This window comes from Piliocolobus tephrosceles, chromosome 1 (assembly GCF_002776525.5).
Source record: "Piliocolobus tephrosceles isolate RC106 chromosome 1, ASM277652v3, whole genome shotgun sequence".
NCBI lineage: Eukaryota > Metazoa > Chordata > Mammalia > Primates > Cercopithecidae > Piliocolobus > Piliocolobus tephrosceles.
Window position 1 is genome coordinate 182,259,248 of NC_045434.1, and position 13,308 is coordinate 182,272,555.

Sequence of the window (13,308 nt, forward strand, 5' to 3'; positions counted from 1 at the left end):
AAAAAAAAAAAAAAAAAAAAAAAAAACAACTTTTTGTAGGCAAGTATCCATCAAAACTTAAACATTCTCTTAATCCAGTAATTTCTTTTTTTGAGTCAGTGTCTCGCTCTGTTGCCCAGGATAGAGTACAGGCAAGTATCCATTAAAACTTAAACATCCTGTTTAATCCAGTCATTTTTGTTTTTGAGTCGGCATCTCACTCTGTCGCCCAGGATACAGTGCAGTGACGCAATCTCGGCTCACTGTAACCTCTGCCTCCTGGGTTCAACCAATTCTCTTGCCTCAGCCTCCAGAGTAGCTGGGATTACCGGCTAATTTTTGTATTTTTAGTAGAGACAGAGTTTCACCATGTTGGCCAGGCTGGTCTCGAACTCCTGAGCTCAGGTGATCCACCCGCCTTGGCCTCCCAAAGTGTTGGGATTATAGGTGTGAACCGCCGCACCCAGCCTAATCCAGCAATTTCAATTCCAGATTTATGTTTTGGATAGAAATAACCAGCACTTAATTTTAATTAATTAATTAATTTATTTATTTTTTGAGACAGTGTCTCGCTCTGTTGCCCAGGATAGAGTACAGGCAAGTATCCATCAAAACTTAAACATCCTGTTTAATCCAGTCATTTTTGTTTTTGAGTCGGCGTCTCGCTCTGTAGTCCAGGATAGAGTGCAGTGTCGCGATCTCGGCTCACTGCAACCTCCGCCTCCCGGGTTCACGCCATTCTCCTGCCTCGGCCTCCTGAGTAGCTGGGACTACAGGCGCCCGCCACCACGCCCGGCTGTTTTTTTTTTTATTTTTAGTAGAGACTGGGTTTCAATGTGTTAGCCAGGATGGTCTCGATCTCCTGACCTTGCAGCACTTAATATTTAACTAAGTTCATGGGACACTGTTTATAATAACAAAATAACACAAATGTTTAAATTATGGTGTATGCTCAAAATGTACTGATAAAGGGTCAACATATCAAATTAAAAAATAAATTGCAAAAGGGTAAGTATTTGTGTTTTTAAGGACACACGAGACTGTTAACAGTCATTTCCTCTGGGAGGCGAATGGAAAGATTGTGGGCAGAAGGAAAGAGGCTTTTACTTTTCCTTAAACCCTCTGTACTGTATTTTTTGCCTCAAGAAGTACTTTTATAGTTTAAAAAAATTTTTTTTTAGTTAAGAGTGTTGAAAGTGTTGCTACCTGTAGAATTTAAAATCAATGCAGTTTCTGATGGAATACTATGCATTTCTTTCTTTCTTTTTTTTTTTTTTTTGAGACGGAGTCTCGCTCTGTCGCCCAGGCTGGAGTGCAGTGGTCGGATCTCATCTCACTGCAAGCTCCGCCTCCCGGGTTTATGCCATTCTCCTGCCTCAGCCTCCCAAGAAGCTGGGACTACAAGCGCCCGCCACCTCGCCCGGCTAGTTTTTTTTGTATTTTTTAGTAGAGACGGGGTTTCACCGTGTTCGCCAGGATGGTCTCGATCTCCTGACCTCGTGAGCCGCCCGTCTCGGCCTCCCAAAGTGCTGGGATTACAGGCTTGAGCCACCGCGCCCGGCCGCATTTATTTCTTAATTACAGTAAGTCTACACATATTCTACATGAAAAGATGGCTACAATAATGAAATAAGCAGGTTTTAGTATATAAGCTTGAAACCATTTTTTCTAAAAATAGTACATATATATGTACACATCATATAGAAACATTCTATAGATATGCATTCCTAAATTGTTAACAATGGTCTACCTAGGAAAAGGTAGCACTGGAGTACATAAAAGTGTGTATGACAGGAGCTTTTACTTCTTATTCTCCCCTTTGATACTGTTCTAATTTTTAACAATTAGAATGTATGCATGAGTTGTTTGCACAATTAGAAACTGTAATATTTATATAAACGCATATTCTATACGTATTTTTCCAAAAATCTGATAAATACACCAAGCTATTAAGTGACTTTATACGGTACTTTCACTATCTAATTCATCTATTTGTAAATCTTGTTTTAAGTTTCTAGAATGAGCACCCACTAGTTTTGAGTCACAAAACTAAAATATTTATGTTTGCTTTATAACTTTAGGATACCGGCCGGGCGCGGTGGCTCAAGCCTGTAATCCCAGCACTTTGGGAGGCTGAGACGGGCGGCTCACGAGGTCAGGAGATCGAGACCATCCTGGCTAACACGGTGAAACCCCGTCTCTACTAAAAAAATACCAAAAACTAGCCGGGCGAGGTGGCGGGCGCCTGTAGTCCCAGCTACTCGGGAGGCTGAGGCAGGAGAATGGTATGAACGCGGGAGGTGGAGCTTGCGGTGAGCTGAGATCCGGCCACTGCACTCCAGCCTGGGTGACAGAGCGAGACTCCGTCTCAAAAAAAATAAAATAAAATAACTTTAGGATACCTTATATATATTCTAAACATATATATGAAAAAAGCAAAGATGATGAAATGGAATCACAAAAATATGCCTATTTTATAAAATTATATATCATAAAAATGCAATTCCCAAGCAAGGATATACATTTTATCATATGCGATAATAATTCTCATAACAAATGTCCACATTAATAAGAAATTGTGCTGGCTAATATGACATATTCAGGTTATTTCCTTAGGAGTAAGAATACCAAGAAATCAGGCTGGGAGTGGTGGTTCACGTCTCTAATCCCAGTGCCTTGGGAGGCTGAGGTGGAAGGATCACTTAAGGCCTCAAGTTTAAGACCAGCCTGGGCAATAGAGTAAGACCCTGTCTCTACAAAAATTATTTTTAAAGTAGCTGGGCACTATGGCATGCACCTGCAGTCCTAGATATTTGAGAAGCCGCGGTGGGAGATGACTTGAGCCTAAGAGTTTGAGGTTACAGTGAGTTAAGATTGTACCACTGCATTCCAGCCTGAGCAAGGAAGTAAGATCCTGTCTCTAAATTGAAACAAACAAAAAAACAACTATCAAATCAAATGTCAGCACCATAAGCTGCTAGATCCAAATAATAATAATAATATTGACAAGAATAGCACTCAAAAAGACAGTAATCAGAGTTAGCACAAAAGTGGGGAGAAATAAACAAATACATTAGTAATCCCAGCCTAACTATGTTGCAGCAATATAGGTAAACCTGTAAGAATAAATCTTGACTCAAGATACGTCTGAAGTATAACTCATTCTCAACTTTCCCCAAATTATAACACACTAAAATATTTTTCATATGAAACAATACACATAATTTAATCCCTGCAAAACCTTCGGAGGAGAAATTTTTTCATAAAAAGCTCAGTCAGAGTCAGCCGGTTTTACAAATAAATTTTAGCAAGTAGGCTAATGCACAAATACAGAATCCGCAAATAGCGAGAACCAACTGTATATTCAAAGAACCGAAGGAAACATGCCTAAAGAATTAAAGAAGGCCGGGCGAGTTGGCACACACCTGTAATCCCAGCAATTTGGGAGGCTGAGGAGGAAGGATCACGAGCTCAGCAGTTTGAAACCAGCTTGGGCAACATGGCGAAACCCTGTCTCTACAAAATACAAAAATTAGCAGGGTGTGGTGGTGCGCCTGTGGTCCCAGCTACTAGAGAGGCTAGGTTGGGACGACTGCTTAAGCCTGGGAGGTTGAGGCTAACAAGGCTACAGTGAGCTGTGATTGCACCACTGCACTCCAACCTGAGCAACACAGCAAGACCCTGTCTCAAAAAAAAAACAACAAAAAAAAAAAGCTCAGAATCACGTTTTAGGCTAAAACTAAACAATTAAAAGTCAGTGGCAGGCAGAAAGACAAGGCAATCACCTCTTCACCTCTGCACTTTGCTTTATTATAGTAAAAAAAAAATGTGACTCTTGAGCTGATAAAGGCTTCAGAATATGGCAAAATGTTCTAGACCTGATAAGTTTGGCAAATGTCTCTCTTGGAAATTCACAATGTATTTTAACATTTAAAACGCTTATCCCATGGCCGGGCATGGTGGCTCACGCCTGTAATCCCAGCACTTTGGAAGGGTGAGGGGGGTGGATCACCTGAGGTCAGGAATTCAAGACCAGCCTGGCCAACATGATGAAACCCCATCTCTACTAAAAATACAAACAGCCAGGTGTGGTGGTGAGCATCTGTAATCCCAGCTACTTGGGAGGCTGAGGCAGGAGAATCACTTGAACCCGGGGGGCGGAGGTTGCAGTGAGCTGAGATCACGCCACTGCACTCCAGCCTGGGCAACAAGAGCGAAACTTCAACTCAAAAAAAAAAAAAAAAAGTTTATCCCAACTTACATGAACATAGAACCCTTATTTCAAGAAGCACTTATTAATAAATATATCACATGGAGTGAAACACAGTTTAGGAAATTCTGATACAAGAAAAAAGAACATAGGCTCTAGAGTCTAAAGAACTCACCACCACTTACCAGCTGTGTGATCCTGGGAAAGTTACTTAACTTCTCTGGACCTGTTTTCTATCTGTAAAATGAAAATCACACTACCTACTTGAGGGCTTGGCACACAAAAAGATCCTCAATAAATTACTTAGGCCCTCAAATTTTTCGTATACTGGATTGTATGTTGGCCTTGTGCCAGCAATGAAAGTTTTATTATATAAATTTCTATTTATGTTAAAACATATTACTATCATTATTTTTGAAATGGAGTTTTGCTCTTGTTGCCCAGGATGGAGTGCAATGGCACAATCTCTGCTCACTGCAACCTCTGCCTCCCAGATTCAAGTGATTCTCCTGCCTCAGCCTCCTGAGTAGCTGGGGTTACAGGTGCCTGCCAAAACATCCAGCTAATTTTTTCTATTTTTAGTAGAGACGGGGTTTCACCATGTTGGCCAGGCTGGTCTCGAACTCCTGACCTCAGGTGATCCACCTGCCTTGGCCTCCCAAAGTGCTGGTATTACAGGCGTGAGCCATCGTGCATGGCCAAAACATATTATTTATACAAAATTTAATGTATTTTATATGAAATATTTTATTATATAATAAAAATAAGGTTCTACTCTTAGTTGATCAAGATTCAAAGAACAATAAGGTGTGGTCCCTGCTGGGAAGCAGGATAAACTGGTTGACAAAAAAATGTCTCCTTCTCTCTTGGCCAGGCACAATGGCTCACGCCTGTAATCCCAGCACTCTGGGAGGCCGGGGTGGGCAGATCACTTGAGTCCAGAAGTTCGAGACCAGCCTGGCCAACATGGCAAAACCCCGTCTCTATTAAAAACACAAAAATTAGCTGGGCATGGTGGCAAGCACCTGTAGTCCCAGGCACTCTAGAGACTGAAGCACGAGAACTGCTTGAACCCAGGAGGCGGAGGTTGCAGTGGGCTGAGACCTTACCACTGCACTCCAGCCTGGGCAACACAGAAAGACTCTATCACAAACAAACAAACAAGCAAAAAAGTATCTTTCTATCTATCTATTTATTTATTTATTGAGACAAGGTCTCACTTTGTCACCCAAGCTGGAGTAGAGTGGCGCGAATATGGCTTACCGCAGCCTCAACCTCCCGGGCGCAAGTGATCCTCCTGCCTCAGCCTCCTGAGTAGCTGGGATCACAGGTATGCATTACCACAACTGGCTAATTTTAACTTTTTTTGTAGAGACAAGGTCTCACCATGTTGCCCAGGCTGGTCTTGAACTCTGGGGCTCAGGGGATCCTCTCGCCTTGGTCTCCCAAAGTGCTGGTGGGGATTACAGGCGTGAGCCACCACAGCTGGCCAAATGTCCCTATTTCTTGATAAAGACAGTTAAGACTTGCTTATTACTCTCAAAAATAAGAGTGGGAGATACAGGAAAGGGAGGAGATAAAGATCAACAGGCGTTTAGTGAGTACCCACTAAGTTTTAGAGACTAGGCACTAGGTAAATAAAAGCCAACACCTTCATGGCACTTACATCCCAGTTGGGGAGACTGACATACAAGATCAGTAGTGATCTGAAGGAAAATAAAGTAATACTTAAAGAGGTGAAAGGCAATGGGGAAGTGCTATTTTAGATAAGACAGTCAAGGAAGGTCACTGGTAAAGGTGACAAGCGTCTAGAGCTGAATGAAAATAAAACACGTTTTAGTCTTTGCAGCCTTGCAGTAAGTTGTACTTTCTATTCAGTTTTTGTCAACACTATTCAAAAGAGTATGATCCACGGAAGAAACAGAAACCACTAGAGGTCACAGTATACAGTAAGAGACAAGATGGTACCACAGCAAATGACAGCACCCGAAGTTTTCACTGCTCCACGGGTCATATTTATACTATGTTTTTGTCATGTGCATTACAAAGCTAGCTTTTGCTATGGAGAACTACTTGTCATGTAGTTACTATTTAAATATCACTAAAAAGAAGGCAGTACAAGAAGAGAAGCTAGTGCATTAAAAACTTATTGAAATATGAGAGAGGTAAGGCTCAAGAGCCTTCATGGCCATCAACCTCAAGGTAAGCAGACTGATTATTCCCATCTTGGCATCTCCAAACTATTGTCCTGTTAGGTGGCTAACTCTTCCTCAATACTAGGCCTCTCATTTTCTCTCTCCATCAATGCTATTCCTCACTGCACACATGTAAATGTGTACATTATTATATGAATGTAGGCTGAGGTTGATAAGTAATGTCTCCAAGAAATGGCCAAAAGCTCATCCTGTTCCTTTATATTAACTTTTTTTTTTTAATTATACTTTAAGTTCTAGGGTACATATACACAACATGCAGGTTTGTTATGTATGTACACATGTGCCATGTTGGTGTGCTACACCCATTAACTCATCATTTACATTAGGTATATCTCCTAATGCTATCCCTTCCCCCACTCCCCACCCCACGATAGGCACCAGTGTGTGATGTTTCCCACCCTGCGTCCAAGTGTTCTCATTGTTCAATTCCCACCTATGAGTGAGAACATGTGGTGTCTGCTTTTCTGTCCTTGTGACAGTTTGCTCAGAATGATGGTTTCCAGCTTCATCCATGCCCCTACAGACATGAACTCATCCTTTTTTATGGCTGCATAGTATTCCATGGTGTATATGTGCCACATTTTCTTAATCCAGTCTATCACTGATGGACATCTGGGTTGGTTCCAAGTCTTTGCTATTGTGAATACTGCCACAATAAACATATGTGTGCATGTGTCTTTATAGCAGTATGATTTATTATCCTGTGGGTATATACCCAACAATGGGATGGTTGGGTCAAATGGTATTTCTAGTTCTAGATCCTTGAGGAATTGCCACATAATGTCTTCCACAATGGTTGAACTAGCTTACAGTCCCACCAACAGTGTAAAAGTGTTCCTATTTCTCCACATCCTCTCCCTTTATAGTAATTTCTTATGGTAAATTTGTTTTTTACATAATAGATTTTACATTAGGTGTTCCCCCTAAAGTACTGTTTTTTAAGTGTATATCTCATGTGTGTATCATGAAGTCCCTACAATACAATCCATTTAACAAATCAGTTTTGTGTGACAGGCATTGTACTAATTGCTAGGTACTAAGTATACAAAAAAAAAAAAAATAAACAAGATCCCTGCTCTTGTTGATTTATAAGTCAATACAAAAGACAAACATGGAAACAAATATTTAGGTACCACGTTTATGTACTAGAAGCTAACAGAATACATTGGAGAAAGAACCACCTAATACTGCCTGCTGAAATCAGAAAAAGCTTCTGAAAGACCCTAATATTTGAGCCAGGTCTTGAAGGATAAATAGGTAGATAGGGAAAGGAAGACCCTGGGTTATTCAGGCAAAGTGAGAAATGGACACAGTGGTGAAAGTGGGATCAAACCAACTTTCTAAATGAGGCTGGAAAAATGGGAGTTGGTGGTTCAGATTCTAAAAGGCTTTGTATACCAAGCTAATAAGTTTGAACTTTATCTTGCCTTTGGGGGGGAAAAAATAGAGGCATTTTAGGGAATAAAGTGACTAACAAGATTATATTTATAATTTAGAAAGAATACAAAGATGAACTGCAGATAATGTCAGTCAGAAAACAAGAGATTAGTGAAGAGGTGGCTGCAATAGGAGAAAACCTGAAAGAAGACAGTAACAGCAATAAAATTAAGAATTAAAACTATAGGTATACACAAAGTGTCAAGGAAAAAAAAAAATCCCAAACAAATAAGAGGAAATCTATCTGGTGAATCAGGAAAAGCTTCACAGAAGGGATGACATTTATACTGGGCCCTAAAGAAGAAAAATCTCCCATGCGGAAAATGAGAGAACCTCACAATGAAAGGGAAAGGCATGGCCTGAGATCTTGTTAATGTAGTTAATACGTTTATTGGATCTTGAAAAGTCAAATGAAAATTAAAATCATCTTTCTCAAAATAATGTGCTTGGAAAGTTACAGACAAAATTTTAATCACAGGAATAACTGCAATCACACATTGGTCCATGGACTGACTCCAAGTAAAGAACTCCTGAATAGGAGTAAACGGTTGGATTCAGGTGATGAGACAGGGGAGGGTTGAAAAGCATGCTGAGACCAAGGTTGTGAAAACTTTTTGCTACAAAGCTAAGAAATCTGGATAACACAGACAATTCTGGAGGTATTTTTTAAAATAGAGATTTTCTTATTAAGTCCTTACAACAATGAATCTGCATACAAAACATAAGTACTATTATCCAATTGCAAAAGAATTAAGGTTTAAAGAAAATAACATGACCAAGGTTACACAACTATTTCAATAGTGAAGCCAGTACACAGGTTATCTGACTCACAGCCCTTGTACTCCATCACTAATCTAGGAAAAATGGAAATTTCAATGTAGTACTTACTTATTTTAGCCATTAAAAATCTACGAAGTCACTGTTAGTCTTGAACCTAAAAGTGTCTCATATAAACATGGTTTAGTCATAAAATTACTTTGCCTAGTATTCTCAAAGTGTAATCATATAATCACCCAACAATTCCAATTTTGATAATGAAGTTTACTTAAAAAAAAGTCTTCAAAATTTCTGTTACAAATAGAGACACCAATTGTTAAACTTAAGGAATCTTGGTCCCCAAAATACAGCAAAAACTTGAGAAGACATCATCAATTTTTCAGGAAAACAAAGAAAGACTGTTTTCTAAAGTTAATCTTATCCACACTGTCTGGGCAGTGGTTTCACAAAAGGAACTGAAGGAAAGAGAAAAAACAAACCACATCCCATAGTCACTTAATACAATTTTTCACTGAATACAGTTTGACCTAAGTATCATTTTCTTAGTAACTATTACTTTCAGTGTTTCATTTTATCATCTTCACAAACATATGAAAATTGAAAATATGCCCAGAATGAGACAAGCTTCTCTATTCACTCATATGTTAGTTTATTTCTTGATTTGGTGCAATTCCAAAGATAGAGCCATTTCTTTTAAGTGCTGCAAGAGTTGGAGAGAATATGGTCCCAGGATGTTGCAAAAGGGATCTGCTTGGTACAATCTAAGTCTCTAGGACATTTCTAACTAAATAACTGATGAAAATACATTTGTAGTATTAAGCATCCCATAAGCAGGGGTCAGGCCTTCATGATAATGTAAAAATGCCTACTACCTATCTTTATATATTATGTGCTCCTCTCCTAGAGTCCAAGAAAATTGTCTTAACTAGGTTCCCATCTTCAGAACTGTCACACCATCAGTGCTCCTTAAGTGAATGAAAGAAGAATCTTATTCTTTTTTTCAAATGTGAAACCAAGAGTTATTCAACAAAATTTATTGATGGTGAAAATTTTCCTGCTTCTTCATACAATTTTTACTTTTTCTGTATCGGGTCATCAAGGACATAGTTGATTTTATCTGGACTACAGGGAAAAATTGTGTCAAAAATATGACAAATTTTGTGAAGACTTGTACACAAACTTTCTATTCTGATTGTATAAAGCATTATAAGGAGATAAAGGTCAGAAAATAAGATAGTTTTGCAGACATGGTTACCTAAGATTATTAGCTAAGAAGTGGTAAAGTCACAGTCAAGATCCAACTAACTTCCAATCCCATGTACTTTCTATTACAATATAGTGCTACAGGAATACTTGTTCTTATTTCATTTATTAGTCTAAGAAACAATTTTTGGAAAAATTTTAGGTAAAAAAAAAACTTCATAGAAAAGACAAATTAATTACACATGCTTTCTTTTAAAAATTCTTCTGGGTCATCACATCTCTGGTGTCACCAAGATTCAAGACATTAAAATATTACGTTAAATAAAACTGCAGTTGCAAGCACTAGACATAAAGCAGAATACATATATATGTGATTCCTTGACAAGCTTCAATGTGACTGGTTACATTCATTCTTGTCATCTTTCCAGGGAGACAACTCAAGCTTAGAAGCCTTACCCAAAACCCACAGTTGTTTTCTGCACCACCACTCTCCTTCCATTAGTTTCCCCTTCTCCCATAGCATTCTGGGTCCTGACCAATCTCTACCTTTGGCACTGGGATGCTTCCCCACCCGAGACCTTCACCTGACTCATTTTCATCCTTGCAGCTCACAGGGTCTACTATCTAAAGTGGCCTCTCCCAGTTACTTCTTTCTAAGCACATATTACAATTTATAATTAATCTTTTTACTTATTTTTACTAGTTAATTGTCTTTCCCATCAGGATATTCCATGAGGGCTCTCTCCTCACCATTGTCTCTACAACACCTCCTTTTCAATCATTACCAAAACCGCACTGGAAATACTGTCATTTCTACCACCTCCCACCAACTTGTAAGTTCATCAAGGCTAAGTGCTATCTTACTCATGTTTCCCCAGCACTTAGTAAAGTCCCCGGCACTACCCTATAAAGTCAGTAAAAATTTGTAAAATAAATTAGCTTACTAAACAAGGATGATTACTACTAAGGAAGCTGAGAACAACACATTAACATTTAATAGTACAGGGCAATGTTGCAGGTTGTACACACAAAAACTGGAGTGGTACAATCCATGTTTCCATGAGTAAGGACAAAATCCCATTCAAAGAGATGAGGTGCTTCTGTCTCAGCAGAGGGAGAAAAGCAACCAAGCAAGCTAACTTTTATTCTACTCTGGACCAACAGAGCAAACTGCCCCCCAAAATCATTATTTTAGAACGCCGCAATTTATTCAGCATACTGGACTACTTATTAAGACTCCAAGTACCAACATACTATGATTATTTTGCATTTTCTAAGGTACAACAGATAAGGAGCAGAGAGGTGCCTCTGAAACCTGATAGAACAAACATTGGAAGTAGAAATAATAATGGCCGATATTCATATTTGTAAAAGACTTGAAAACATACAGAAAAATCTCGCAGTGGTCATGGAGACTAAACACACCCATAAATATGTAATCATAGGTTAGGACCCACCATGGCACAGAAATGATCATACGACTGCCAAAAGAGGCCACACTCTACATCCCTCTTCCCATCCTCTTCTACCCAAAGAGTCAGCCTTATTCTCGGTAGCACAATCCTCTCAAAGAAATACAGAAAAGACAAAAGAACAGCTTAAACGTAAAAAAAAAGAAAGAAAGAAAGAAAGAAAAAGAAAAAAACAGCCAACCAACCGGCTCCACAATCCCTAATCAGAAAGCCCTAGACGCCTTTCGAAGCCAACTGTCATACCTTTTAGGAGCCCAAAAGATGTTAACTCCAAAAATAAATCTCTGGCCCCAACACACCTCTCTGGATTATTCAGAAAAACCCGGGTTTAACAGTTCGGAGATCTGCACTCCACTCAAAAAAGGATCTCCCGGCAGGGACAAGCAATCAATCCCTCAGGGGGCAGTGGCGCTCCAACCACCCGGTCAGGACACAGGCAACGGCGACAGGGCACAGCCCTTCCAGGGACCCGCCAGGGCCCTCCGAGATCTCAGTAAGGCTCAGAGCAAAACGCCCCAGGGGTGGCCAAAGTCGGGCAGTGGCGCAGGGGGGCCAGCGGTCGAGCTTCCAAGCTGGGCCTTCCCGGCCCGGGGGCGCGGCGAGTCACTAAGGTGGCGCCTTTCAGTTCGGACCTGGCTGCTTGCAGAGGATCCAGGGCCTCTTTCCCTGACTTCCCCGCCCCGCCGCCCTCAGCCAGCCAGTCAGCCCCTCACCTGGCAGAAGCTCCGGCAGTAGTTCAAAGATGAGACCTCCGACACCTCTTGCTCCCTCAGCTCTGTCTCCAGCTGCCACAGACACGGCCGCAGTCCCAAGGCTCCCGGCGCTGGAGATACGGGGCGATGACCCCGAACCATGGACTCAGTCTCGGCTCCATCTCCGGCTCCCGCTACCGCCGGAGCCTCAGCCCCAGCTCCGGCGACAGCGGCAGCGTCTCCCTTTCCGTCCGCCATCTTCCCACGGCCCACCAGCGCGTAGGCAACCAAGCCACGTGACTCAGCCCTGGCCCTGCCCCCGTCCGCCCGCGCATGGTGACGCACTCCTTAGCGACGCGGGCGCCCGCCTGATTCCGTCATTCGGACTCCGGGTGCTCCTCCTCTCAGTGGCCTACGCATCACCAGTCCTGACAACAACCCAGCAACAACTGGCCAGAGGCTGTGCCCACCTAGACCACTTTGAGGTCATGGGATCACGGAGCCAGAAATGCCTGTAGAGCAATCTGGATATGAGGGGGAAGACATTTGAACTGCGATCTGAAGGGACAAGAGGAAGGTAGCCCTGAAAGGAACATAGCGAAAAGCATCCCTGGTAGAAGGAAAATAAGCGAAGATTGTGAGGCCGAAATGAAGAGTAACATCAAGGGAACTTGGTTTATGATAAAGACGGCATTTCAAGTCAGTGGGCGAAAGGACGGACTCTTCAATAAATGGCGATGAGACATTTTTTCCAAAAGGGAAATAAATAGATTTCTACCTCAAACCGTATCCAAAAATAAGGCCGAGATGGATTAAAGACCTGAAAACATTTTTCACAAAACAAAAATAGCTTTATAACGTCAAAAAGGGGGGAATTTTTTTTTTTTTTTTAGACGGAGTCTCACTCTTGTTGCCCAGGCTTGAGTGCAACGGCGCTCTCTCTTGGCTCACCGCAAACTCCGCCTCCTTGGTTCAAGCATTCTCCTGCCTCAGCTTCCTGAGTAGCTGGGATTACAGGCATGCGCCACCATGCCCGGCTAATTTTGTATTTTTAGTAGAGACGGGGGTTTCTCCATTTTGTTCAGGCTGGTCTCGAACTCTTGACCTCAGGTGATCCGCCCGCCTCGGCCTCCCAAAGTTCTGGAATTACAGGCGTGAGCCACTGCGCCTGGCTAAGAATTTCTTAAGACCGGAAAAGCACAAACCATAAGGGAAAATATTTAGATTTGACTGTATTAAAATGTGTTACTTCTGTATAACAAGTTTAAAAAGATAGCATACAAAGACAAGCCACAGACTAGATGATATTCCCCATATATATA

General features: G+C 41.2%; 1 protein-coding gene across 1 annotated transcript in view; it reads right to left on the reverse strand.

The window, feature by feature from the left end:
• The window catches only part of RLF (RLF zinc finger), an 83,155-nt gene extending 70,886 nt beyond the window's left edge, over window positions 1–12,269 (reverse strand). Inside the window, exon 1 of the mRNA XM_023221247.2 lies at window positions 12,008–12,269. Coding sequence (XP_023077015.1) covers window positions 12,008–12,244 — 237 coding nt within the window. The 5' untranslated portion in view covers window positions 12,245–12,269. The remainder of the gene's footprint in view (window positions 1–12,007) is intronic.
• Window positions 12,270–13,308: the final 1,039 nt, after the last annotated feature.